Consider the following 24,160-nt stretch of genomic DNA (forward strand, 5'->3'; position numbering starts at 1 on the left):
AGCGCGTGTAAGGGCCCTTAGGTGGCATTTGCGTGCCGTAAAACATGCCACTGATAAGACTCGCTTTACGGTATATCTATAGATTCCTTTATCAGCAATGTTATTCGTGCAAGAACCACTCTAACGTCAAAAACTTTGCAGGCTACTGCGATAGTAATTTCATAAGTCCATCACTCGGTAAAAATTTTTTAGCACTTACCTGTGTTGCTGCGTGAGATTCTGAACCTTCGTTGTTTTTTTTTATGGTGGCCCCCGCTTGTAGCCGTGTAGTCGAAGCGAAGCGTCAATCTCATTATACGCGCCAGTGCACGGTTGCACTTTTGGCGCCTCAAGTCAGTTGCAGGCGCCCCTGCCGGTGGTTAATTACTGTAAAGATATTTTCATTCGAAGTGCGCGTACGTTGCGACGTAGTCGAAAGGCTTGCGACACTCATCATCAGTTTGCTTCTAGGTGTTCCAACAGCTTTGACGGAGCGAGAGTTGAACTTACTTCTAGGTGTTCCAACAGCTCCGACAGAGCGAGAGTTGAACTAAGCACTGAAGGCAACGGTCGACTCCTTGTCGTCTGCTTGCCAACTGCTCTCCCGTAACTTTATGTCGTCGATGCGAATCCTGAAATATAAAATACTTTAGATATTGTTTCAATTTAAACAGTTTAGAATTTGCTTTTTTATAGACATCTAGCTATTTTAAAGCGTTTTTATCACAATATGCTCGATTTTCTTGTTTATTGTGCTTTCAGCAAGCTCAGCTAGTGGGTGCAGATGACAGCAAAATCACGATCTCTCAGGCAGATCGCGATGCGCGGATCGCGATAGTCTTGATCCCGATTATGCCTGATCGTGATTAAAAGTGACCATGTAGCAGCACCTAATCTGGATCGTGGTTAATCCGAATCGACACTGATCGCAATTAAAAGTGCCCGTGTGACACCGGTATAACGTGCTACACCATACACTCAGGCAATCGTCGTAGTACCGGACCTGACGCGTGCTTTCCTGGTGTTGTCCAGGTTTTGTTGATTTGGCCCCTTGTGCCTTTTTCTCCTCTCCCTTTGCCCTCCCTTGTTTTTATTCTTTCCTGTATATATTGCCTAGGTCTTGCAATAAAGCTTCAGTTGATAGTCTGCGCTTGTCTGTCCTTTTTCTCTACTTCGTGTTTCCGTCTGTTTTTTGCACAGTACACCTATGAATCTGCTACATAAATCAACTTCAGTGGATTAGGTTAACCCAAAGTAAAGCCTGTTATCCTAGGAGTATATATGCCACATTTATATAACTAGACAGCCAGCACTGCAACCACGAATGACGTTTCGCCAACACGACGCTTGCATAAGGTCTTTTTCCAAAACAGTTTCAAGACCTCGCATGGCTCTGTCGTAGAATATTTGATTGCCATGCAGAATGCTCTGGTTTAATTTCTGCTGGGACCTTAATATTTATTATTTGCATTTGCTGGGTGAAAGCTACTGATGTCACTTTTGGTTAACACAACTGCATTAAATTACCAATGTATTTGCTCTCGCTGAGTCAATATAAACTGTCAATCACCTGTGGCACATACCCACTCATGGCATAGGGGCGTATAAGCCACAGGTTTGACACAGGTATAAGCCTCAAATTATGACTCAAGAGGAAGGTATATAACAGCTGTATCTTGCTGGTACTTAGCCACGGAGCAAAAACCTGGAGACTTACAAAGAGGGTTCAGCTTAAATTGAGGACAACGCAGCGAGCAATGGAAAGAAAAATGGTAGGTATAACCTTAAGAGACAAGAAGAGAGCAGAGTGGATTAGGGAACAAACGGGGATTAAGGATATCATAGTTGAAATCAATAAGAGGAAATGGACATGGGCCGGGCATGTCACGCGTATACAGGATAACCGCTGGTCATTAAGGGTAACTAACTTGATTCCCAAAGAAGGCAAGCAGGTTAGGGGGAGACAAAAGGTTAGGTGGGCAGATGAGATTAAGAAGTTTGCGGGTATAAATTGGCAGCAGCAAGCACAGGACCAGGTTAACTGGCGAAACATAGGAGAGGCCTTTGTCCTGCAGTGAACATAGTCAGGCTGATGATGATGATGATGATAAGCCACAGGTGCTTGGAGGAAAGGGTTCGACCACGTACGACCCAAGATTGCCACATTATTCATGTCAGGACGAGCAAGTCATATTGATAAAACTATCATACCCTCCCATATAATTTTGGTTTACCCCAAGTTAAGGGAGTAATCGTGAGAGCACCCAGACGTAGGCGGCTAGATAGATATATCGATACATGGATAGGCATGCTATGAGTGCCTGCAGTACACAAAGAAATGCTTCGCATTTAAAAGTTTGCTGCAGCTGCTGAATCCTTCGTCGCCAACAAAGCGGTTGTGGTAATATTATAGATGGTGACCACAACTTTCTGAAAGCCAGTGGCCATTTCAGATGTCTGCGAACGGACGGACAAACAGACAAATAGCTTGGAGGACATGCAAAATGCCTTCTGGCCACATATTTTCACATGGTATCAAAGGATTCCAGTCCAAACCACAGCCTTTGACCGAAGAACACCGAAAGTTGGTGTAAATTCAATAAAGCCCAATTGAATTGTGAAACATTCATTAATAAAGTACACCTTCCAGCATCTGTTATTGAAGCTGTCAAGCCAAATTATTCAAAAATACCTCTAGAATTACTTGCTAAATGCCTCCCTGGGAAAACTAAAAACTGTATCGAGTCGTTGAATCATTGTGTGGGGACATGCGCCAAAAAAGTTTTCCTCGGACGCCAAACACTGAAAATATGCACTTTTGATGCTGTGCTCACTTTTATCAATAACATTATAGCCTGTGCGAATGTGCCCAACTCCTTTGCAATTTCACCAGCGCCTACGTACCCTTGACCTGCATCGACAGTACTTTGCTGAGAGGGCTGCACAGAAGGCGACAAAGGAGGCTTACTAGGCAAGACATTTCAACACACACAAAAAAAATATTGGCGATCAGTATTTGGCTGGTGCCTATTGAAAGGGTTAATCAATTTGCTGTTATGTTGTTGTAGTTTTGAAATAATGCATATTTCAAGCTATAAATGCAACTATCTCCAAACATCATTTTTTTTGTGCTTTTGTTCCTTCATCTCAGTAACCACAGTGCCTAGAAACATAGATCTCTGCCAGTATTTAGCTGCGGCGGCTGCATTTCCGATGGAGGCGGAAATGTTTTAAGCCCGTGTGCTCAGATTTGGGTGCACGTTAAAGAACCCCAGGCGGTCGAAATTTTCAGAGCCCTCCAATACGGCGTCTCTCATAATCATATGGTGGTTTTGGGACGTTAAACCCCACATATCAATCAATCTCAGCCAGTATTTAGATAACCTAGTAAAAAATATACTGAAGCAGAATTATTGTTGTGTGAGAAAGTGCTCTTCTTCAACACGACATCTAATGGCTATTACCGATTGATAAGTACTCAAAGCAGAAAATTTACAATATTTATCATTAAAATTTTCATCCCTAAATTTGCTTCAGTAAGATGAGGACTAGCTTATGATCCTAATAATAGTTTATCAATTACTGTAACCTTTGTGGTTATGGAGAAAAAGGTACATAAACTTCGCCTAAAATACATGGCGGTATACGGCTTACCCTGCTGTCATCTCCGGCAGTGAGGTCCCAAGTGGCCGCTCAAAAAGCAGGTGAGGAGACAGCTCGCCATTCCACATGAGCACGGTGACACACGTGCCCTGTCACAGCCATCATCAAGTCTTTGTCATTGTCTGCAACACTTGCTTTAACAATATTCTTGACTGACTATCATATATACGATACTTTTAAATACCGCATTTACATGTGTAATGAACCTACCTTTTTTTTTTTTTCAGAAAAATTGACGCCAATTTGAGGGGAGGGCACATTACGCGAGAGAAAATAAGTCATGGGAGTTATAACAGCGAAAATTTCACATGACGGTTTTGATTGTTTTGGCCCGCAAAATGTACGAGGAATGAATTTTGTAACCCGAAGCTTATATTTTCTGCCGTAACAAACGCGTGCGAATCGACGCCCAAGTGTCGTCTAGCCGGTCGGTTACCATGCTTCAGCGCATGCTCAACCAATTTATTGTTTGAAACCAGCCGTGTAGCTAGCATATAAATCGAACGCGCCATGCGCAGCAGCTTTTCAGCTAAGTTTACCACGACAAACCACACAACAAAAACGCAGCATTGGATGGTTACCATGCTTCAGCGCATGCTCAACCAACTTATTGTTTCAAACCAGCCGTGTAGCTAGCATATAAATCGAACGCGCCATGCACAGCAGCTTTTCAGCTAAGTTTACCACGACAAACCACACAACAAAAACGCAGCATCGGATGGCAGGGCACAAACGTTGCTGCTGCACAACGCGTCGTCGGCGTGGTGGTCGCTTCGCATGACCTCAAAGATGGCGGGAGCATGGCCTGTTTCTATGCTGCACGTAATGGCTTGATTTAATGTTGTTTCGATATTCAAGAGGACTGGCTATCACACCGCAATGAAACGAACTGATATATTTGTAGCGAAGCCTTTGAACAGTGCATCGTTCTCTCCAGCGCCTTCTAGTGGGTCGCCCTCTTCGGAAGAAGAAAAGCATCGACACAGGCTCACAACCACCACTGCAGCAACGTCCATATTGCGTATCTCCCACAGAACGCCGCGTAATTAATGAGCAAGTCGACGACATTCTTCGCTGCGATGTTATTCGACCCTCTAACAGCCCCTGGGCGTCTCCTGTCCTTCTCCTCACGAAGGACGGTTCTGTGTGAATTGCAGACGGCTCAACGAGATCGCTCGTAAGGACGTGTACCCACTACAGCGGATAGATGACACGATTGACAGCCTGCAAGGAGCAGAATGCTTTTTATTCCTCGATTCGCACTGAGGGCAGGCAAGTACCTATGGCTGTGGACGCTAGACCGAAAACTGCTTTTGTCACCTCCGAGGGGCTTGTACGAATTCAGCGTCGTTCCGTTTGGGCTGTGCAATGCGCCCGCCACCTTTGAGCGCATGATGGATACCGTTCTGCACGACTTGAAATGGCACACGTGCCTGTGCTACCTCGATGACGTCGTCGTTTCCGCTCCAGATTTCTCCACGCATATTCAACGCCTGCAGCATGTTTTAACGCGTCTAAGTGATGCCAGTCTGCAACTGAACCTAAAGAAGTGCCGATTTGCAGCTTGGCAGCTGACAATACTCGGCTACGTCGTGCCCAAGGACACAATTCTCCCTGATCCAGCCAAGCTTCGGGCCGTGACCGAGTTCCCCAAGCCGACACCCTTCAAGCAACTGCGCAGTTTCATAGGACTGTGTTCCTACTTTCAGCGCTTCATTGGAAACTTTGCAACTATCACCAATGACGAAGCTCCTCGGAAGTAACGGGCCTCTCCATTCGTGGTCACACCACAGTGCGACGACACTTTCACAAGGCTCCGTCGTTTGTTGACATCCCCTCCCATACTCCGCTACTACGACCCTATGGCCCCTACGGATGTACACACGGACGCCTGCGGTGTCGGCCTCGGTGCTGTCCTTACGCAGCGCAAACCAGGGTTCCCGGAATATGTCGTGGCTTATGCAAGCCGTACGCTTACAAAAACCTAGACTAATTACACCGTCACTTAGAAAGAATGTCTGGCAATTGCTTGGGCCCTTACAAAGTTCCAACCTTATTTGTACGGTCGCCCATTTGATGTCGTCATCGACCATCATGCACTATGCTAGTTGTCGTCATTGGATCTCTCGGGCCTTCTCGCCCGGTGGGCACTTCGCCTGCAAGACTACAACATCCGCGTGCTGTACCGCAACGAAAGGCAACATGCTGACGCCGGCGCTCTGTCGCGCTTTCCCTTGACTGACGACAATGACCATAACTTAGCGTCTCACCTTGCCATTTCTTCTATCAACATTCATAACATCGCTACCGAACAGCACAAGGATCAATAGATTGCCTCACTGATAGACTTCCTGACTGATCCATCCACTTGCGCGTTTCATCGTCAAGCCCACCATTTCGCCCTTCGCGACGACCTCCTCCACCGATGCAATTACGATGGTGACGGCTGCCAGTGGCTACTAGTCATACAGCGCAGTCTGCGCTCTGACACATGCGAGTTCTTTCATTCTGATCCGCAATGTGCGCACTCCGGGGTATTGAAGACTTACCACCGCATTCGCCAACGGTACTTTTGGCGCGGCATGTACTGCTATGTGCAGACATAAATTCGTTCCCTCCTGCAGAAATTCGTTCCCTCCTGCATAGATTGTCAGCGCTGCAAAACTTCAACCCACTTGTCACCGGTATGTCTGCAACCTCTACCTTTCCCTGCCAGGCCGTTTGGGCGTGTTGGCATCGATAGCTATGGGCCATTTCCACTAACGTCGGCTGGTATCCGCTGGCCCATCGTCGCTGTAGACCACCTCACGCGATACGTCGAAACTACCGCTGTCCCCGCGGCATCAGAGCGATGTGGCCTCTTTCCTGCTCCAGCGATTCATGCTGCGACACGTCTACCCCACGAACTGCTCAGTGATCGAGGCCGTGTCTTCCTGTCCGAAGTCCTCGAAGCCATTCTCAAAGAGTGCCACATTCACCACAAAACTGCTGCTTACCACCCGCAGATGAATGGCCTCACCAAAAGCTTCAACCGTATGCTCGGCGACGTGCTTTCCAAGTATATCGCCGCCAATCACACAAATTGGGATGCCATTGTACCGTTCGTCACCGACGCATATAATACCGCCTCTCAGAGCACTACTGGCTTTTCACCTTTCTTTTCATTATATGGAAGGCACCTGTCGCACACCATCGACATGATACTTCCATACAAGCCAGATCCGTCTGGGTGTGCGTCTATTTCTGCTACAGCCAAGCTTGCTGAAGAGTGTCGAAAGCTTGCAAAGACCTTTACTGCGCATGATCAAGAGCGGCAGAAGAGCATTCGCACTCACGCCAGCACTACTACGCCCACGTTCCTCCCTGGAGCGCTTGTCTGGCTCTCGATCCCTACCACTGCAACTGGCCTATCTTCAACAAAACTATTGCCCAAATACGAAGGCCCCTACCGTGTCGTCAAATGCACTTCCCCAGTCAACTACTTGATTGAACCCATCGAACCATCTTCGGACATGCGTCGTCGAGGACGCGACATTGTTAACGTGGAGCGCCTGAAGGCCTACCATGACCCGCTCATTGTAACCAGCTGTTAGGTCGCCAGACGGCTGTCTTTTCGCACCCGGGGTAGTTGTAGCGAAGCCTTCGAACAGTGGGTCGTCCTCTCCAGTGCCTTCTAGTGGGATGCCCTTTTTGGAAGAAGAATAGCAGCTCGTGCAGAGAGTCGGTCCCCGCATTGACTGTCGCTGTCGTGCATCATTGCAGAGTGTCCACCAATAAGCGTCTTTACCCATTAAAAAATGTTTTTTTTTTTTCTTTTTTCAAGGACCAAGGTGCGGGGTGGGTACATTATGCAAGTAAGTATGGTAACTGCACTGACAGATGACGCATACTGAATCTTAGTTAAATACCTGTTTTAGAGGTTCCTTCTAAAATTTGTTGTAGACGAGCAGGAGAAGTTGATTTCATACCTTCTTTTGCTCAATGTCTCCAGAAGAGAACAAGCCACTTGGAAACAAACAGCTCAAGATTGTTAAGTAAATTTGGAAAGTTCTGCAGCACGAGTACAGCATCTGCACTTTGGTTACGATTGTTCCATAACATCGTAACCAAAGTGCATAACACAAAGTGCATGTTCCATAACACCAAACACTGAAAATATGCACTCTTGATGCTGTGCTCACTTTTAATAATGGCTATATAACCTGTGTGAATGTGCTGAACTCCTTTGGAATTTTATCAGAGCACTGCACAGTGCAGGGCCTACGTACCATTGACCTGCGTCGAGAGTACTTTGCTGAGAGGGCTGCACAGAAGGCGACTGAGGAGGCTTACTAGGCAAGACATTTCAACACACAAAAAAAAAATATTCATGATCAGTATTTGGCTGGTGCCTATTGAGCGGGTTCATCAATTTGCTGTTATGTCGTTGTAGTTTTGAAATATAGGATATTTTCAGCTACACATGCAATTATCTCAAAACATGCTTTTTTGTGCTTTTGTTCCACCACAGTATCTAGAAACATAGATCTCTGCCAGTATTTAGATATCATTACAGGAAATATATACTGAAGCAGAATTATTGTTGAGTGAGAAAGTGCTCTTTTTCAACACGACATCTAATGGCTATTACCGAGTGATAATTACGCACTCCCAAAAAATTAGCATTAAAATTTCCAGTGCTAAATTTGCTTCAGTAAGGTAAGGAATGGCTAATGACGACAATACCAATAGTAAAATAATTACTGTAACTTTTGTGGTCATGGAGAAAAAGGTACATAAACTTCGTCTAAAATACATGGCGGGTATAAGGCTTACTCTCCTAGCGTCTCCGGCAGTGAGGTTGCAAGTGGCCGCTCGAGGAGCAGGTGAGGAGGCAGCTCGCCATTCCAGATAAGCACGGTGACACACGTGCCCTGTCACAGCCATCATCAAGTCTTTGTCATTGTCTGCAACACTTGTGTTCACAGTATTTATGACTGACTAGCAGATAGACAATACTTTTAAATACCATATTTACACGCGCAAAGAACCCAACTTTTTTTTGTTTTTCAGAAATGTTGACTCCTATTCGGGGGGAGGGTTCATTACGCGGGAAAAAACAAGTCATGGGACTTATAACAGTGAAAATTTCGCGTGGCGGCCTTGCTTGTTTGGGCCCGCGAAATGTACAACGAATCATTTTTGTTGCCCGAAGCACTTGTTTTCTTCCGTAACAAACGCGCACGAATCGACGCCAAAGTGTGGTCCAGTCGGTCAGTTAGATAATACTTAATGTTTGAAAGCAGTCGTATAGCTAACATACCAGCCGATCGTGCAATGTGCAGCAGCTTTCCAACCACGGCAAGCCCGACACAAAAATGATGATGATGTATGGAGCTTTATGGCGCAAGGGCCATATGATGGCCAAAGAGTGCCATTTCATGAAACAAAGAAAGTGGGCAATGTTTATGGTATGTGGCTGCATAAGGGCCTTAAAATTCCACGCACTGTGGCGGATAAAACGTAGCAGTATTAAAATTATGACAGTGAGGTGAAAGGTGTCTAGAGAGAATTGGTATCGAAGGATCGTGATAATATAACTATGGTGATAATTGGCATTAGCACAAATGCCTCTTGAACACACTTTTATACAAGGGTCGGGAGGCATGTGCTGTGTTTTTGTCATAAACGCAACCACCTCTCGTCTGAGGTCGTGCTACGAATTCCCTGGGTTAATCACTTGAAAATATTGCACCTGTTTTAAAAACGGCAGCAATGGCTCGAGTTTAAAAAGTGGTTCCCTACCTATTTGTTGTTGGTAGCGTAATGGGAAGAATTGTTTTCTAAGGGTGTCTAATTCCTTACATTCAAATAAAATGTGAAGCACAGGTTGTGCTTCACGACATCTCTCACACAATGCACACAATGATGGACCGTCACCAGACAAAAGGTATGAGCGTGTCTTGTGTGTGTGTTTTATCCTTAGCTGTGTTAGTGTAACTTGTGTGCGGCGTGACTTAGGTACTGCCGGCCACTGACCGAGTTGCGGCTTGATAACATGCAGTTTATTTCCTGTGTGCGTATCCCATGTGCACTGCCAAAAAGCTCCGAGATTTCGTTTGAGGAGAAGTTTCAGGGTCGAGTGCAAGGATCGCCATTGTTTTATTGGCATTGGTTGCAAGGCTTGGCAGAAGCAGCCAAGCAATCCACCAATTCGTTTCCTTCTATCTCGCGGTGTCCTGGTACCCAGCACACTACGACATGCTGTTTGAGTGAGTATACTGTGCAGAGAAGTGAGTAAAAAGATACAAGAACAGAATTTTTGTTTGTTTTTTTCAGGGTTTTGAGGGCTTTTACCATGCTTAGGGAATCTGTGTATATTACTGCAATTTGTAGTTTTATTTCTTTAATGTGTTCAACAGCCGCAAGTATCGCATGAGCTTCTGCAGTAAAGATGCTTGTGTTAGGATGAAGAGCACCGGCATCTGAAAAGGATGGGCTGACCGCAGCGTACGAGACAGTAGTGTTCGTCTTAGAGGCATCGGTGTGGAATTTGGGACAACTGTATTTGTGTTGTAGTTCATGAAAGCATGTGCGGGTGTGTGCAACAGGCGCATGCTTTGCGACTTCCACAAAAGATGTGTCACAGTCTGTAAGCTGCCACTGCCACGGTGGCAGATATGCAGCAGGAGCCATCAAACAGTGTTCTAGAAGTGGCACATATGTTTCCTCGGCGAAGCCTCTGAATTGAATTGAGTAAGGCTGCCTCAACGAAGGACGACTGTGGAACAGGGCAGAATAAGACCGGTCATTGATTGTGAATAACAGAGAGCTAGGGATGTTCTTTTGTCTGCGTTCACGTTGAGGTAGTACACAAAAGATATGTAACATCTCTGTAAGTGGAGTGACCACTCATTTAATTCTACGTACAGGCTTTCCACAGGGCTAGTGCAGAAAGCACCCGTAGAAAGGCGAATGCCCAAATGGTGCAGGGGGTCCAGCATCTTCAAAGCACTTTATTCGCAGACTGATAAACAACGGCCCCATAGTCTAAGTGCGTGCAAATGAGGCTTCTATACAAATTCGTGAGAGATTGCCTGTCACTACCCCACGTAGAACGTGACAACACTTTTAGAACACTCATGGCTTTTACACATTTTGTTTTTAAATACTTAATGTGCGGTATGAAGGTCAGCTTGTTGTCCAAGATTAGGCCTAAGAATTTATGCTCGGCATTAACAGACAGATGTTTACCGTGCGGTTGAATGTCAGGTTCCGAGTGCACGCCTCTCTTTCAAGAGAACAAGACACGCGCGCTTTTTTGTGGGTTCATTCGGAATCTGTTTTCCTCTGCCCATTTGGAAACCTTGTTTAAACTTAGCCGAACCTGCCGCTCACACATTGCCAGGTTGCATGACTTAAAGCCAAGCTGGACATCATCGACATATGTACAATAGAACATATTGCGGGGGATGGACAGGTGCAAGGAATTCATTTTGATAATAGAAAGTGTACAACTAAGTACACCACCTTGCGGTACTCCCGTTTCTTGGACAAATGTTTGGGAGAGAGCACTGCCCACACGGACACGGAATGTCCGATTGAACAAGTAACTCTCGATTATGGAAAGCATTCTACCGCGCACACCCAAGTGAGACAAGTCTCTTAATATGCCAAAATGCCATGTTGTGTCGTAAGCCTTCTTGATATCAAGGAACACAGAGAGGAAGTATTGCTTGTGGACGAAAGCGCCTCGGAACTCTGCCTCAATATGCACCAGATGGTCGGTGGTGGATCTACCCTCTCGAAACCCACACTGGAATTGGTCAAGCAGATTGTGTGTTTCAAGGAAATGTAAAAGTCGGTGGTTTATCATCTTTTCAAAAAGGTTACAAAGGCAGCTTGTAAGTGCAATGGGCTTATAACTGAAAACTGAGGAAGGGTCCTTGCCCTGTTTCAAAATAGGGATAACAATAGCCTCTTTCCAGGAAGTAGGGATGGTGCCAGAAAGCCAGATAGCATTGTATAGAAAGAGTAAAGTTTTTTGCATATTGAGCAACAGGTTTTTCAACATTTCATACATGACACGGTCATAGCCTGGGGCAGAATCACTGCAGGAGTTTAGTGAAGTTTGTAGTTCAGCTAAGTTGAAAGGTTGGTTGTATGCCTCGTACTTTGTACACTTGTGTTCTAGTTTCCACTTTTCTACTCTTGCTTTATATCTTCGGAAAGCTTCAGTATAGTGTGACGAGCTAGACATCTGCTCGTAGTGTGCACTGAGGAAGTTCGCCTGATCTCCCAGGCTGTCACCTTGTGTGTTTACGAGTGGGAGTGAATGTACTTGTCTTCCTGCTACCCTACCAACCATGTTCCAGACTTTAGCCTCTTGTGTATATGAATTGATCCCTGATAAAACTTGTGCCAGTTTTCTCTTCTGGCCTGCCAACACGTTCTCCTGCCTTGAGACTTTATTTTCTTAAAGCTGTCAAGGTTTTCGGCTGTCGGTGAGTTCCGAAGCAACCTCCATGCCTTGTTCTGCCCCCTTTCGCGCATTAGGACACTCAATGTTCCACCATGGAACGTGTCACTTGCCGGGCAGTCCAGATGTCTGCGGGATGCACTTGGCTGCTGCGTCAATAAGGAAAGCTGTTAAGTACTGCACAGCTTCATCTATGCTTAACCCACATACGTCAGTCCAACTTAAACGAGTAATGTTATGAAACTGTTCCCAGTCGGCTTTGTATGTCAGTCATTTGGGAACTCTTCAAGGACATTCGCATGATGTTTCTGTACTCAAAACAACAGTAAAATGGTCACTTCCAAAGGGATTATTTATAACTTTCCATTGGAGTAATGGTACAAGTCAAGGAGATGGGATACTGAGGTCTATGGGGGACTAAGTTTTGTTGGCCAGGTTATAATTTGTTGCCTCTTTTCTTAACAGACAGGCACTGGAAGAGAAAAAGAACTGTTCAATGAGACGACCATGTGCGTTGCAGCAAGAATCGCCCCACAGACTGCTATGAGCATTCAGGTCACCAAGGACCAGATAAGCTTCAGGTAGTGCATCTATTAGGAACTAGAATTCTCATTTTTCAAGACAGTAGTGGCGGGGTATGTATAGAGAGCAGATGGTGAAGAGTTTCTTGAAAAGAACTGCCCAAACAGCCACTGCCTCTGGAGTTGTTTGTAGTAGTAAATGTGTGCATGCTACTTTTTGATTAACAATAATGGCTACACAGCCAGATGACGCCGCAGCATCATCTCTGTCCTTTCGAAATAGAACATACTGACACAAAAAATTGGTGTTTTTAGATTTTAAATGTGTTTCCTATACACACAGCAGTCTTGGCGAATGTTTGTATAAGAGCTCTTGGACATCATTGAGGTTTCTAAGCAGTCCTCTGACTTTCCAATGTATTATTTGTGTTGCCATATTGGGGGTAATGTAGTGCTGTGTTACAAAATGGGCGTGTCTACTCTTTAAGCTGGGCGTTAAGACTTAACAGGGCCGTCATCGGGCCCTGTTATCAGCTTTTTATTTCTCTTGGCGCGCTCCAGGGAGCTACGCCGATCTTTCGGCACCAGGGGTACCGTGGTGTCCGTTGCCTCCTCAGAGGCACTGCGTGCCCGCATTTGCGAGCTGGTGTTTCGAGCTTGGGGCCTCGCCTGGTGAGACGAGGCCTTTATACCGGCCGAGCCTGGGGTCTCCTTCACCTCGAGAGGCGAAACCTTCGGTCCTATCGGGCAAGAGGTCGACGGGACTTCCTTTGCTGCTGGGTTACTCTGGCTGCTGCAAGAGCTTGCAGCGGCCGCGGGCATGGCAGTGGGGACAAGTGGCAGGGCAGCCTTCGCTGTTCCCACCGTGGGCGGGGGTATTGGCAACTGCCTGGGCACACTGTGCCTGGCATGGGCAGCTGCCGCAGGCCGTTGTAGTGCTGCCCCCTGTTGTACTACATTGGCGAACGATGGTTTATTTGTGATGTTGGACACGTTCGGGAGTATGCGGGGTGGACACCATTGCAGTTTGCGCAGTGGGCCCCAGCCTTCACCTTACAACCATCTGTGGCCTGTCCTGTAGTGGCACACTTTGCACAGGTGAGTTGGCCGCGGCAACTCATAGCCGTGAACAAAACGCTGGCATGTAAAGCAACGTCGTGGATTGGGCCGTGACCAAAACGCTGGCATTTAAAGCAACGTCGTGGATTGGAGATTTAGGGTCGCACATTCAACTTCAAGTATCCTGTTTTGAGATCTTCAGGAAGGACACTGGTGCGAAATGACACAATTATATGTTTAGTTGGACCTTCCGTCTTATCACGCCTGATTTTTATTTTTTGTACTTGTGTCACCTGCTGGTAATTCCAACTCTCGAGGAGCTCACCTTCAGTCAGGCCAAGTAAGTCTTTATCGGACACAACGCCTCGAGAAATGTTGGGATGTTTCTAAACGATTCTAGTTTCGAGAGGTTTACATACTGTGCCTGACTTTTTACTTCAAGGAGGAGATCCCCACTGGTCATTCTTGTAGACTGGTAACCTGGACCAAGTGGAGTGGTGAGGCATTTGAAGACAACATAAGGCGAGATTGTTCTGGCGTTCTTTTCAGCAGTTTCGCAGTGAATTACATGGTAGCAGGGGAGTTTCTTTTGCTTTTTAAAAAATTGGAAATGTCTTCAGTGCACCCTCTCTTCGAGAGAGGACGATCGTGCAGTGAAGAGAAGTAAAATCCATAAAACAGGCGTAAATTCGGCAACCATGCCAGCCGCTCCCCATGGAGTCCAACACGGGGACGTGACAGGCCCTAAAATTATATGAGGCATGTCAACGTCATCTGTACACAGCCGCTACAACCAAATTCATTGTGCCCAAGACAGAGGACATACACAAGGTTAACCCTTGCCGCCAGGAAAGATTGGAAGTAAACAGAAGAGAGAAGATGACAGGACAGTTAAAAAGTGAGAGATAAAGACGAAGATGTAGGGAGGGAGAGATAGGAAAAGGCCACTGCCGGCCGATTTTCCAGGGGTGGGTCAGCCCAGGGGTGCTGTCTACATAAAGCCGGGGCCAAAGGGGTGTGTTGCCTCAGCTAGGGGGCCTTGAAGGTCCAATTGCCCAGCGTCAGCTCAACCCCCAGAATCCCCTTTTCCCCCGGACACGGCAAAGCCACGCACGTCTGGGCGTGGGGAGTCGAACCCCCCCCCCCCCCCCCCCCCCGTTAGCTCGGGTCCGTGGTGTTACTACACACCAAACGCCTGCTTGCGTAGACGCCCCTGCGAGGCCGACACAAAAACACAGCATAGGATGGCGGTGCCCAAACGTTGCAGGTGCACAATGTGTTGTCCGCTGAGTGGCTGGCCTTTGCATAGCCTCCGAGATGACGGGCACGTGCCGTGGTTGTATGTTGCCCGTAATGACTTTATTTACCGTTGTTTTGGTTGTCAACAGCACTGGCTATAACACCAAAATGAAATGAACCAATACATTAAAATTTTTTTTTCAAGGACCAAGGTCGGAGGTTGGTTTATCATGCGAGTGGGTTCATTAAACGAGTAAGTCTGGTAAGTGCACTGACAGATGACGCATACATAATCTAAGTCCAATGCATGCTTTAGAGGTTTCTTCTCAAATTTCTTGTAAATGAGCAGAAGTTGATTTCATACCTTATTTTGCTCAATGTCTTCAAAAGAGAACAAGCCACTTGGAAACAAACAGCTTCAGATTGTTAAGAAAAGCACAAGTATAGCATCTGCACTTTGTTACGAGTGCTTCATAACATGCTACTTTTTTTGTTGCAAAAGATACTAGATGACCGATACGAGGGCCATTTTGTCGCCCTTTCTGTAGCCACAAATAACTACATAAATCTTGAACTTGCCGCTAAGGAGTTAAGACAAGTGGTCACTGCCTGTGTGCAAACGTGCACCGTGCCGCCCCTTGCAGTGTTTGTGCCAGAGTAATTTATTTAGCATGCTAACCACATCTCTGCACCACTGATCTCGTATTCGTACTGATTTGGCTAAACACTCTGCAAGTAATCTTGCCATCTGATTAATGTACTGCTGCCGAGTCTCTTCAGTATGCCTCAGCTGCCGAGAGGCAGTCGATTAAATCTCTACAGGGAGCACTTTTTAAAACATCACGATTTTCAAAAACCCATTCCTTCAATTGTTCCAAAGATTTGGAAGACAGGCCAATAGATGTCCGAGCGTACAAGCGAACGATCGACGGCCTTTACTTCCGCACCGATTCTGGCATGTGTGATCACAGGACAGCGGAGGTCCCCAAGTCGATTAACGCCAAGCAGCATGAACAAGTTTCACATTTTGTTGGTAACTGGAACCTTTGCAAGGGGGTCACTACTATGAACATTTTCCGGGCTGTACAGTGGAATGCGTTTTTATCACGTCCAACAGGTGTCTTGAGCAGCTACAAAAGTTTTGTCGGACAAGCAGTGGTCAAGCCCCTTACCATGTGGTAGGTGCGAAATGATGCTCTGCAGTTCGTAGAGCACGCCCTCGACAGCTTTCACGCTTCTGGCCCAGCCAAGTAAGGAATTTCCTGAATGGTTTCCCAGAACATTCGGCAGCTGGCTGCACCACAGGAACACTGCAAGAACAGATTTCCCAATTATGTAGCATCCATCAACAACAAAGGAAGACATCCCAGTGATACAACCGGCAGCATCTCTTTCAAAGTGATGTGGCAGTCAGCCCCACTAGCATCAGTGATGATGTAATGTTAAGGTAACAGGACGTTTTCGAACAGGGGTCCCAAAACTTCGGGGCCCCAAAGCCTTTTGTGTACGCTAGTTTTGGGTGAGGCAGGAAATGAGAGTTTTCGAATAGGGTTTTGCTCTTAGCGAATGCATCTTGCGTTTCTAGCGCCACTAAAATGTCAAAGGGTAGTTACTACAAAAATAAAAGTAAAGCACGCTGTTTAGTAATAAAGAAAATAACTTCAAGGTGCGTTTCATGCTTAAATTTGAAAAAGTTTTTTTTTTTTTCATATCAAACAAGAAGTAACTTTTTATCTTAAAGTAACCACACACGCTTTTACTAGCCAAGTTTATTAACTTTTATCAGCGACCATGCTGAGAGCAGTCCTTCAGATTGATTGTGCCACCACAAGTGTTTGGCGCAATGCATTTTGGGGGCAGGCTTTCGGCCTTATAGTACATGCCTACATAATATTTAAATGAAAAAGAGACAAAACAAAAATATTGTTACGTGGAAACAACAGCAGTCGGTCCGTAACCACAGCATAGCTCACACACAATATCTTCATTTCTAGTCTGAGGCACATTTCAAGGTATGTCCCACTATGCCCTGTTACTTTCAACTAAAACCAGGTAACACAACAACCGCTGGCAAAAGCACTGACTCAGAGCATCTGCGGGGCCACAGCAGGAGTTCAATAACGTTTGGGCCTTGATATATGGACGACGTCATGGGACAACAGAGCAGGAGAGGTTGAGAGATCATCAGGAACAATTTCCTGTGTAGCATCTGTCGCTCGCCGAAGCATGCGGTATGGGCTGCCCTGTAGGAGACCAAAGGACAAGACAGGTCGGAAATTCTATGTTGCAAATGTCTCTCGTCAAAGCGATGCTTCTGTGTTTCTTGGAAAGCCGTTAATCTGCTGTACGCAAGCTGACGGGCAGGGTCAGCTCGCATATTCAGAGGTAAACTGTGCAGCAGCCAGCAGCAAGGTATCCAATGGCAATGCTGGTTCAACAAAAGGTAAAATGGCAAATACCTAGCAGTGTCTTGCCAAGAGGAATTGTACGAAAACGTCACGTACGGTAGTGCAAGGTCTCAGTCATGCTGGTCGGCCGAGACTTCTTTCAATAGCATGTCTGTCAGAGTGCAGTTTAACCATTCTGTAAGCCCGTTTGGAAGTGGTAAGATGTTGTGAGCTTATGTTGGGTGGAGCAGGCACACAGAATAACAACCACAGTAGGTAGGAGTGTACGGCCCTGGTCTGTCAGCAGTTGACGCGAAGCTCCGTGCACTAAAATGGGATCGCGTAGCATAAAATCTGCGGAGTCTGTAGCGCAACTTGTTGGCCTGGCTCGTGTAAATATATAGCGGGTCGCGTAATCTGTAGCAACTGCGACTCACTTGTTTTCAGAGGCGGATGTTGGGAAGAGACCGAGAAGGTCAAAATCGACACGGAAGAAGGGCTTCGATGAGATGTCAATGAGCTGAAGATACCCGGCAGGGAGAAGTCCAGAAACTTCTTGCAGTGCTGGCCTACTTCGCAAGCATTGGGATAACGGATGACAAAGCACACAAGGCCAGGCAAGTAGAAACGGCGGCACACACGGTCCTTTGTGCGAGACACCAAGGTGACTCGCGGTAAGTGTGCCATGGAGCGATCCTTAGACAATTTTGTGTACTACCCATCATTTTCATGCTCACTAAAGCACCGTACGTTGCAGTTTCCATAGACACCAGCACTAGAGTTCACTCTAGTGGACTTATAGCAAAATCTGCTCACGCCTCGAGGGTTCCAACGTTGACCAAAGGCTGTGCCTGCATCAACACAACAAAGCTAGTCATAGAGTTTCTAGCACACTAGAGGGAACTTTGGCGCAGGTGTCTATGAGAGCTGCAATACACAGCGCTTCAGCTATCCTTTGCTGCGTAACATGTCTGACCGCAGAGGGCTAATTGGTGTATTCATGTGGGTGGCAGCGGCAGAGTATTGCACCAGGGTCGCTAACCTTGCTCTTGAGAGGGACCTGACTGGTTGTGATCGCCAGTGAGGGCCACGCCCCAGGCCTTGCTTTCTTTTTTGTTTTATACACTGGCACAAAAATTATTCTCCAATGCCACTTCGATAGGAAGTTATGGCGTTTTTCACATGTGGAACTTACTGAAAAGTGAGAGTTCTACTGGTGAGGCGTCCCGAAGCAGCGTGCTTTGGCTCCTTTATGTCGCATTCGACAGAAAGTGGTTCCAACTGGTCAAGCGAGAAATTTTCCTGAAGGTGCATTGATTACACCCTCGAGCTGCTCTGTATACGTGCATATGCGCAAGTATTTGTTACAACCAGCATGCACCAGAGGCGCATTAGACACGCTGCTGGCGTTTCAACAAAAACTGACAAATAAGCTCGCTTCGTAGATCTACGTCGACAGATTCGAGTTGCACGAAAGCGTTCGCATGAAATGTTTCATAGCTACACTTCACAGTGTGCTTCATACCGGAAAGCATGAGGTAAGTTGAAGAGAGCAAAGCCATTTTCTGTTGTTTTACGGTATTGAACGAGCACCGCAAAACCATCTTGGCCGACTTGGCACCAACTGAAACGCTCCTCCTCTTCAGTTTATGTCCTGGCTACAATATCGCCTTTCGCCACGACGAGAATGCGGCTGGAGCCATATGCGCACGCGTACTGATTTTGAACCTTTTGTATGGTAATAAATAACACCAGCAGCCATTTGCAAGATTACGAGCAAAGAATGCACTAATTACTGACGCGGATCGTAGAGAAAAGGAGGGGTGAGCGAGACAGTGAGGAGAATGGCATCGAGAGCAATGAGTGACGCTACCTTGGAAACTTGTTTCATCTTAGCGACAAGACGAGCTCGGCGCCCCTAACGCTCAGCCCCGCGCAGATACAGCGCCTCGAGACAGTCCAGGGAACTGCTCAACTTCTCGCGCGTTTCACGAGCGCGTCTCACCGAGACGCGGTCAACTTGGCTGCAAAACGACAGCAGAGCACAGTGGACGCACCTTCACGATTCGTTCAAACCCCTCCACGAGCGGAGCGAGATACGTTCCATGTTCCGCCGCTCGCATGATTGTTCTGCGCAGGCGAACTCACCAGAGCGGACCACACGCTCGGCTAATCGCCGGCCGCCATCATTTCGAACGCGCTTTCTCCAAGGAATAAGAATTTTAATTTCCAAGGCAAATAAAGTGACTATTTCGGATGCCCGGCCCTGAGTCGATCGTTTGACAGCGAGAAGAAAACATATTTCGTTGACGTGTTTAGTAAATGAACGTCGAACGCACGTTATAATGCAACATATCGCGGCGCGTCTCATTTCGTGGTTCAAAACCACAAGATACCGTTAAACCTGTGCAAAAGAGCGTTATACTCAAGCCGAGTATAGGCGATCGCAGATGCGGCTGTAATGCTAGGTATCGACCGATGTTGCAATAAATTTCAAAGTTTCGTGCGTTTATCAGCAGAACCATCGTATTTGTCGCTTGAACAGACACGATATGCACGTGTAACGAATAGCCGATAGCTGTAACACGGCCCGTCTCGCGATATCAAGAGAGCTTACCAGACATGACGGCTTCTAAGCGTTGTATGTAGTATATACACAAGGCAATGACAGTTGTATTGCGAGCGCCGAGATACAGTAGCCGAGACCTAGAACACAAACCTAACTGTTGCTTCTGTAGCACTAAGCCTACCAACAGCTAACGGCGTAGCGAGTCAGCGTGGCGCGTGCCCGTATGTCCCTAGGGCCCTAGGCTCATGTAGGCCTGCCTACTCTACGACGACGCTGATTGGTTGATTCTTCGCGGGTGGGTTGATGAGTTTCAACAGTTTCAGTTTCGAAAGCATAATACCACAGAACACCGATAATACTCCGGAACTTTCAAACGCAACGTGAGAAGGGGCTGTGTCGTAGGTTTGTTACAACGTTGGTTTGATCAATGCTTCCTAAATTATGCGTGAAACGTGAGCTACGAACGCGCTACTTTACCTACTGATTTGACCCTACCCTCTGGTACGAAGGCGAACGCCTCTGGCGGCCGCCCCTTGCGAACACAGCAATGCTCTCAAAGTCGCCTCCGAGCAGCTGTGATGTAAGTCACGTGACAGAGTGGTATGGTAATGTCACTTGAATGAGCGGTACGAAAGCGTAAGGTTCCTATAATAGATAAAACTAGTTTTATCTAGGTACCTTACGGAGGCGAGCGTTCACACGCGTAGCACGGTTGCAACACGCGGCAGGAAGCATGGCCTCCGAGATTGCGTGCTAGCAGGAAGCTCTTAATTAAAAAGAGAGCGACGTTCCAGGCATATAATGATTATATATGGTAGCGCCTACAAAGGACACGTACAAGAGAAGGCACATTCAAGACAACACAGTGCTAACTTTCAACAACCGCGCTGTGTTGCCTTGAATGCGCCTTTTCTTGTCCATACCAACAAGCCCAAATCGCCACCCTCAATGGTTCAAGGCATACTTTTTCAAGGAGGCGTTGGTTTGATATATATAAGATCTCTCCCGCTGTGTACTTACCATGTAGCCGCTGTCGTGATCCCACCGCTGATCACCAGTTGTTGTGATCCCGGGGTGCTGTGGTAGCGTGGTGTAGCTTCGGATTGAGGAAACGAGCGCTTACAAGATGGGGATACGAAAAACAAACAAGGTTTATGGCACTATTTACAAATATTTACAGCATGAGGTTAAGAGTTCACAAACCACGAGCGTGGTGGTTAAACCTTTTCTTGGTTCAGAGCGTTCACAAACTACGAACGTGGTGGTTGAACCTTTAGTTGGTTCAGAGCGACGTCCTGCACTCTGCGGCGCCGTTATAAGCCCTGTCGGGCTCCTCCTTCTTCAGTGGAACACCAATCACATACACACACAACAGGTGAGGGGTACGAGCATGCACGGCGCACGTGAACAGCCAATTTCGAGTCAAGATCACTGCACTTAAAGGTGGCGCCAGAGAGTCTCTTGCTCGTCGTGTATGTCGCTGGTCGAGGGGTTCCAAGCTTCGGACAGCAGACATCAAACGGTCCGCCAATTTGTCCGCTCAATTAGCAGGGCACTTTGTGGCGGCGGTCGCCGTTTCTACAAAGGAAGACGCTGTCTTTGTTGTCCCCTCTGGAACGGCTTACCGCTTCGTGGCGACGTGACGTCTCATCCGCCGGCTAGCCGGGACAATACCTGGCGGGCATAAGCATTCGGCGAGTCGGCTACTTGTTTGAGGGTTAAAAGAGCGCCGCTCCCCCGTCAGATCTCGACGCTGGTTCCAAGAAAACCTGGGTTCCAGGCGTGGGAACGCGGCCCGGCTACGCTTCTCAGCGACAGCATGGCGCCTGCTGACGCCGGTCATAACAGCTTCCCCCTCGCCAGATGAGTCACGGAGGGCAGCGGTCAACACTGCTGCTCGCAGGGACGACGAAAGGGTCCGTAGTCGAATCCCAAGAACTCGTCTTCGCTTGTGGCATGGTCTGAGTAAAGGCCGAATCTTCGACAGCATCTCTGATACTCGACCTCCTGTACAAGCAAGCACTCGGCCCCCTTCGAACAAACCAAGCCCAAAAGAGGGATAGCAAACCAATTTTAATTACTAGCTTTAACAAAAGCTCACACTCAGAACTCTCAGGATTCACTTGTGCTGAGAAATCAAACGTGCTACCTTAAAAATTTGCATACGATGCACGATAAAACTAAAATATCAATTTTGTTACACCAAGAGCACTCCAGAATGGTTTAGAAAGAGCGGCTGAGCGCGTCAGCGTTTCCATTCAATTTGCCCTTTTTTTTTCTAATGTCAAAATGATATTTTTTTAAGAATCACGCTCTGCCTAACAAGGCGACTGTTCTTCGATGTCATGGTTTGCACCCAAGTAAGGGGAAAAAATGGTCTGTTCCTACTTTAAATTTAGCCCCTTTGAGATAACACTGCCACTGATGAATGCCCTACACAAGGCAAGCGCACTCCTTTCCTGAAGCGCAGTACGTTATCTCCTGTAGCCCAATTTCTGGCTCAAGTAAAGTGCAGCTTTGCTTGTTTCCACTGTCGTCCTGACATAGTACGGCACCTAGGCCTCGATCTCTCACATAACACCGAACCATTAATTCTCGGTAGTCAACAGAAGCTTTCAAAACCGGATGACGATCAGTATTGCCTCTTCACTTAAGGCTGCCTCCTCCTTTTAATCACTGACTACTTTCATCGGTTCTGTCCCGCTGAGAGCATCAGTCAGGAACTCGGATTCAGTGAGCGCTAATTTTGTCCGAACGTCCGTCTTTGTTTACGGCCGCCCATAATTGTCTACCACTGAGACATAAAGCTCTCTAGCTTTTCTGAATCTTTGGCCTACACTGTGGCCAAAATACTCTTAGTTTGCTCAGAATTAGAAAAAGCTTACCGTTTCGCTCATATGATCCTTGATCAATTGTCTTCAAAGAAAACCAACAAAACAGAGACAAACACTTCTTTCTAGAAGGTTCGTTTGGTTGAAGCAAATTGCCCTTGCTAATGCCTCTGAGTAAATCTCACTGGGCTCTCCTGAGCGTTCAATTACTCTCATTTCTCAGCATTGCAAAATACACGGCGCTATTAACCAAACGCTTAATGCCTCACACTTTGTCTTTCTTACGTTATGTTGTAGCACACCGTGTACAACACAAAAATAATCCTAGGTGCGATACTCATCAAAAGCACCTCACAATAATGCACAAGTTCTATGCTAAAATCGTGCCCCAATGACCTTCAGTTCTTAATGCGCGCAACGACAACTCCACTGTGTCGCGTCAAACTTAATCATTTTACAAAATCACTTGGTCCATGTTAACATCTCCCTCAAATGCTCATTCACTCCAAATCCACATGACAGTGAAGGCATACGATATAACACTAAACCTTTTAATAAAAACGAGAAAAATAACATATTTTCTCGGTTTTTACCTTATGCGAATTTTCGCACTAACTTCAATTTTCAGCCTTTAGTCCGGCGGTTTTCCTTTTGAAAAATTTACTCCGCATCAAACTTACCAAATTTAAAAGACTTGAATACGCATCTTAACGTTCCACTGAGTAACAATATTTGACACGCCTGTGCAAAAGTTACTCGAACTGATCGTTCCCCCTTTTCTCATGGTTCCTTTATTCGCACACGATGGGGTCGCGGTCCCGGCGGTTTTCGAGCACGCCGGAGGCTACAAAACGTGCAACCGCTAGGCTGTGTCCTGCCGTCACGCCTCATTCTGCACTTCGGCCGGCTTTCTTCGGTAATGTGAAAGGGGTACCAGAAGCAGGGGGGAAGCCTGTGCCATTTTTCTTTTGTGTTCTCGCCTATGCGGTATTTAGCCACTCTGCCCTTTCGACTCTGACCCTTCGGCAAAAGCCGCTTTCCCGAAGTTGTCAAACAGAACCGCGTGCTTCGTTTGGGTGGCGTACCTCGTTTCCTCCCTCTGCACCTGGCTCGCCGCTTGTGCTTACCGGAACGCCACCATTGACGTTTCCTTAAACGGATTAGTGGCCTACCCTTTCTTTGTTGAGACGGAGTGGGGCCCGACCTAGGCTTGCGCAGTGACGAACGCCTCCGCTTCTTCCTTTTTCTGCGATGTTTGCAAAGCTGCTCGGTGTTATCGCTGCACTGCTGAAGCGTGGCGCTCTTGCTCTCATCTGCCACTGCGTTAACCATGCCTACATTTGACAATGTCGAAAGGTCCCCCTGAGGCACGAAGAAGGTTTCCAGCCTCTTACTGGGCCCATTAGGGCTGCTGGCACACTCTTCATCCGCGCAATGAGCGTCTTTCGACATCG

The 24,160-nt window shown here is 46.9% G+C and overlaps 1 protein-coding gene across 4 annotated transcripts in view; it reads right to left on the bottom strand.

The window, feature by feature from the left end:
* The window catches only part of LOC119172137 (uncharacterized), a 102,603-nt gene that overhangs the window by 31,341 nt on the left and 47,102 nt on the right, over nt 1-24,160 (bottom strand). For 2 of the 4 annotated variants that reach the window (XM_075893057.1, XM_075893056.1), the window contains exons 2-5: nt 16,092-16,229; nt 8,458-8,555; nt 3,634-3,731; nt 490-611 (exon numbers count right to left, since the gene is read on the bottom strand). In XM_075893057.1, coding sequence (XP_075749172.1) covers nt 530-611; nt 3,634-3,731; nt 8,458-8,555; nt 16,092-16,229 — 416 coding nt within the window. In that variant the 3' untranslated portion in view covers nt 490-529. Of the gene's footprint in view, nt 1-199; nt 367-489; nt 612-3,633; nt 3,732-8,457; nt 8,556-16,091; nt 16,230-19,923; nt 20,635-24,160 lie in introns of those variants that run through there. The other 2 variants (XM_075893058.1, XM_037423150.2) reach the window with 2 other exon arrangements.

Source organism: Rhipicephalus microplus, chromosome 4 (assembly GCF_043290135.1).
Source record: "Rhipicephalus microplus isolate Deutch F79 chromosome 4, USDA_Rmic, whole genome shotgun sequence".
NCBI lineage: Eukaryota > Metazoa > Arthropoda > Arachnida > Ixodida > Ixodidae > Rhipicephalus > Rhipicephalus microplus.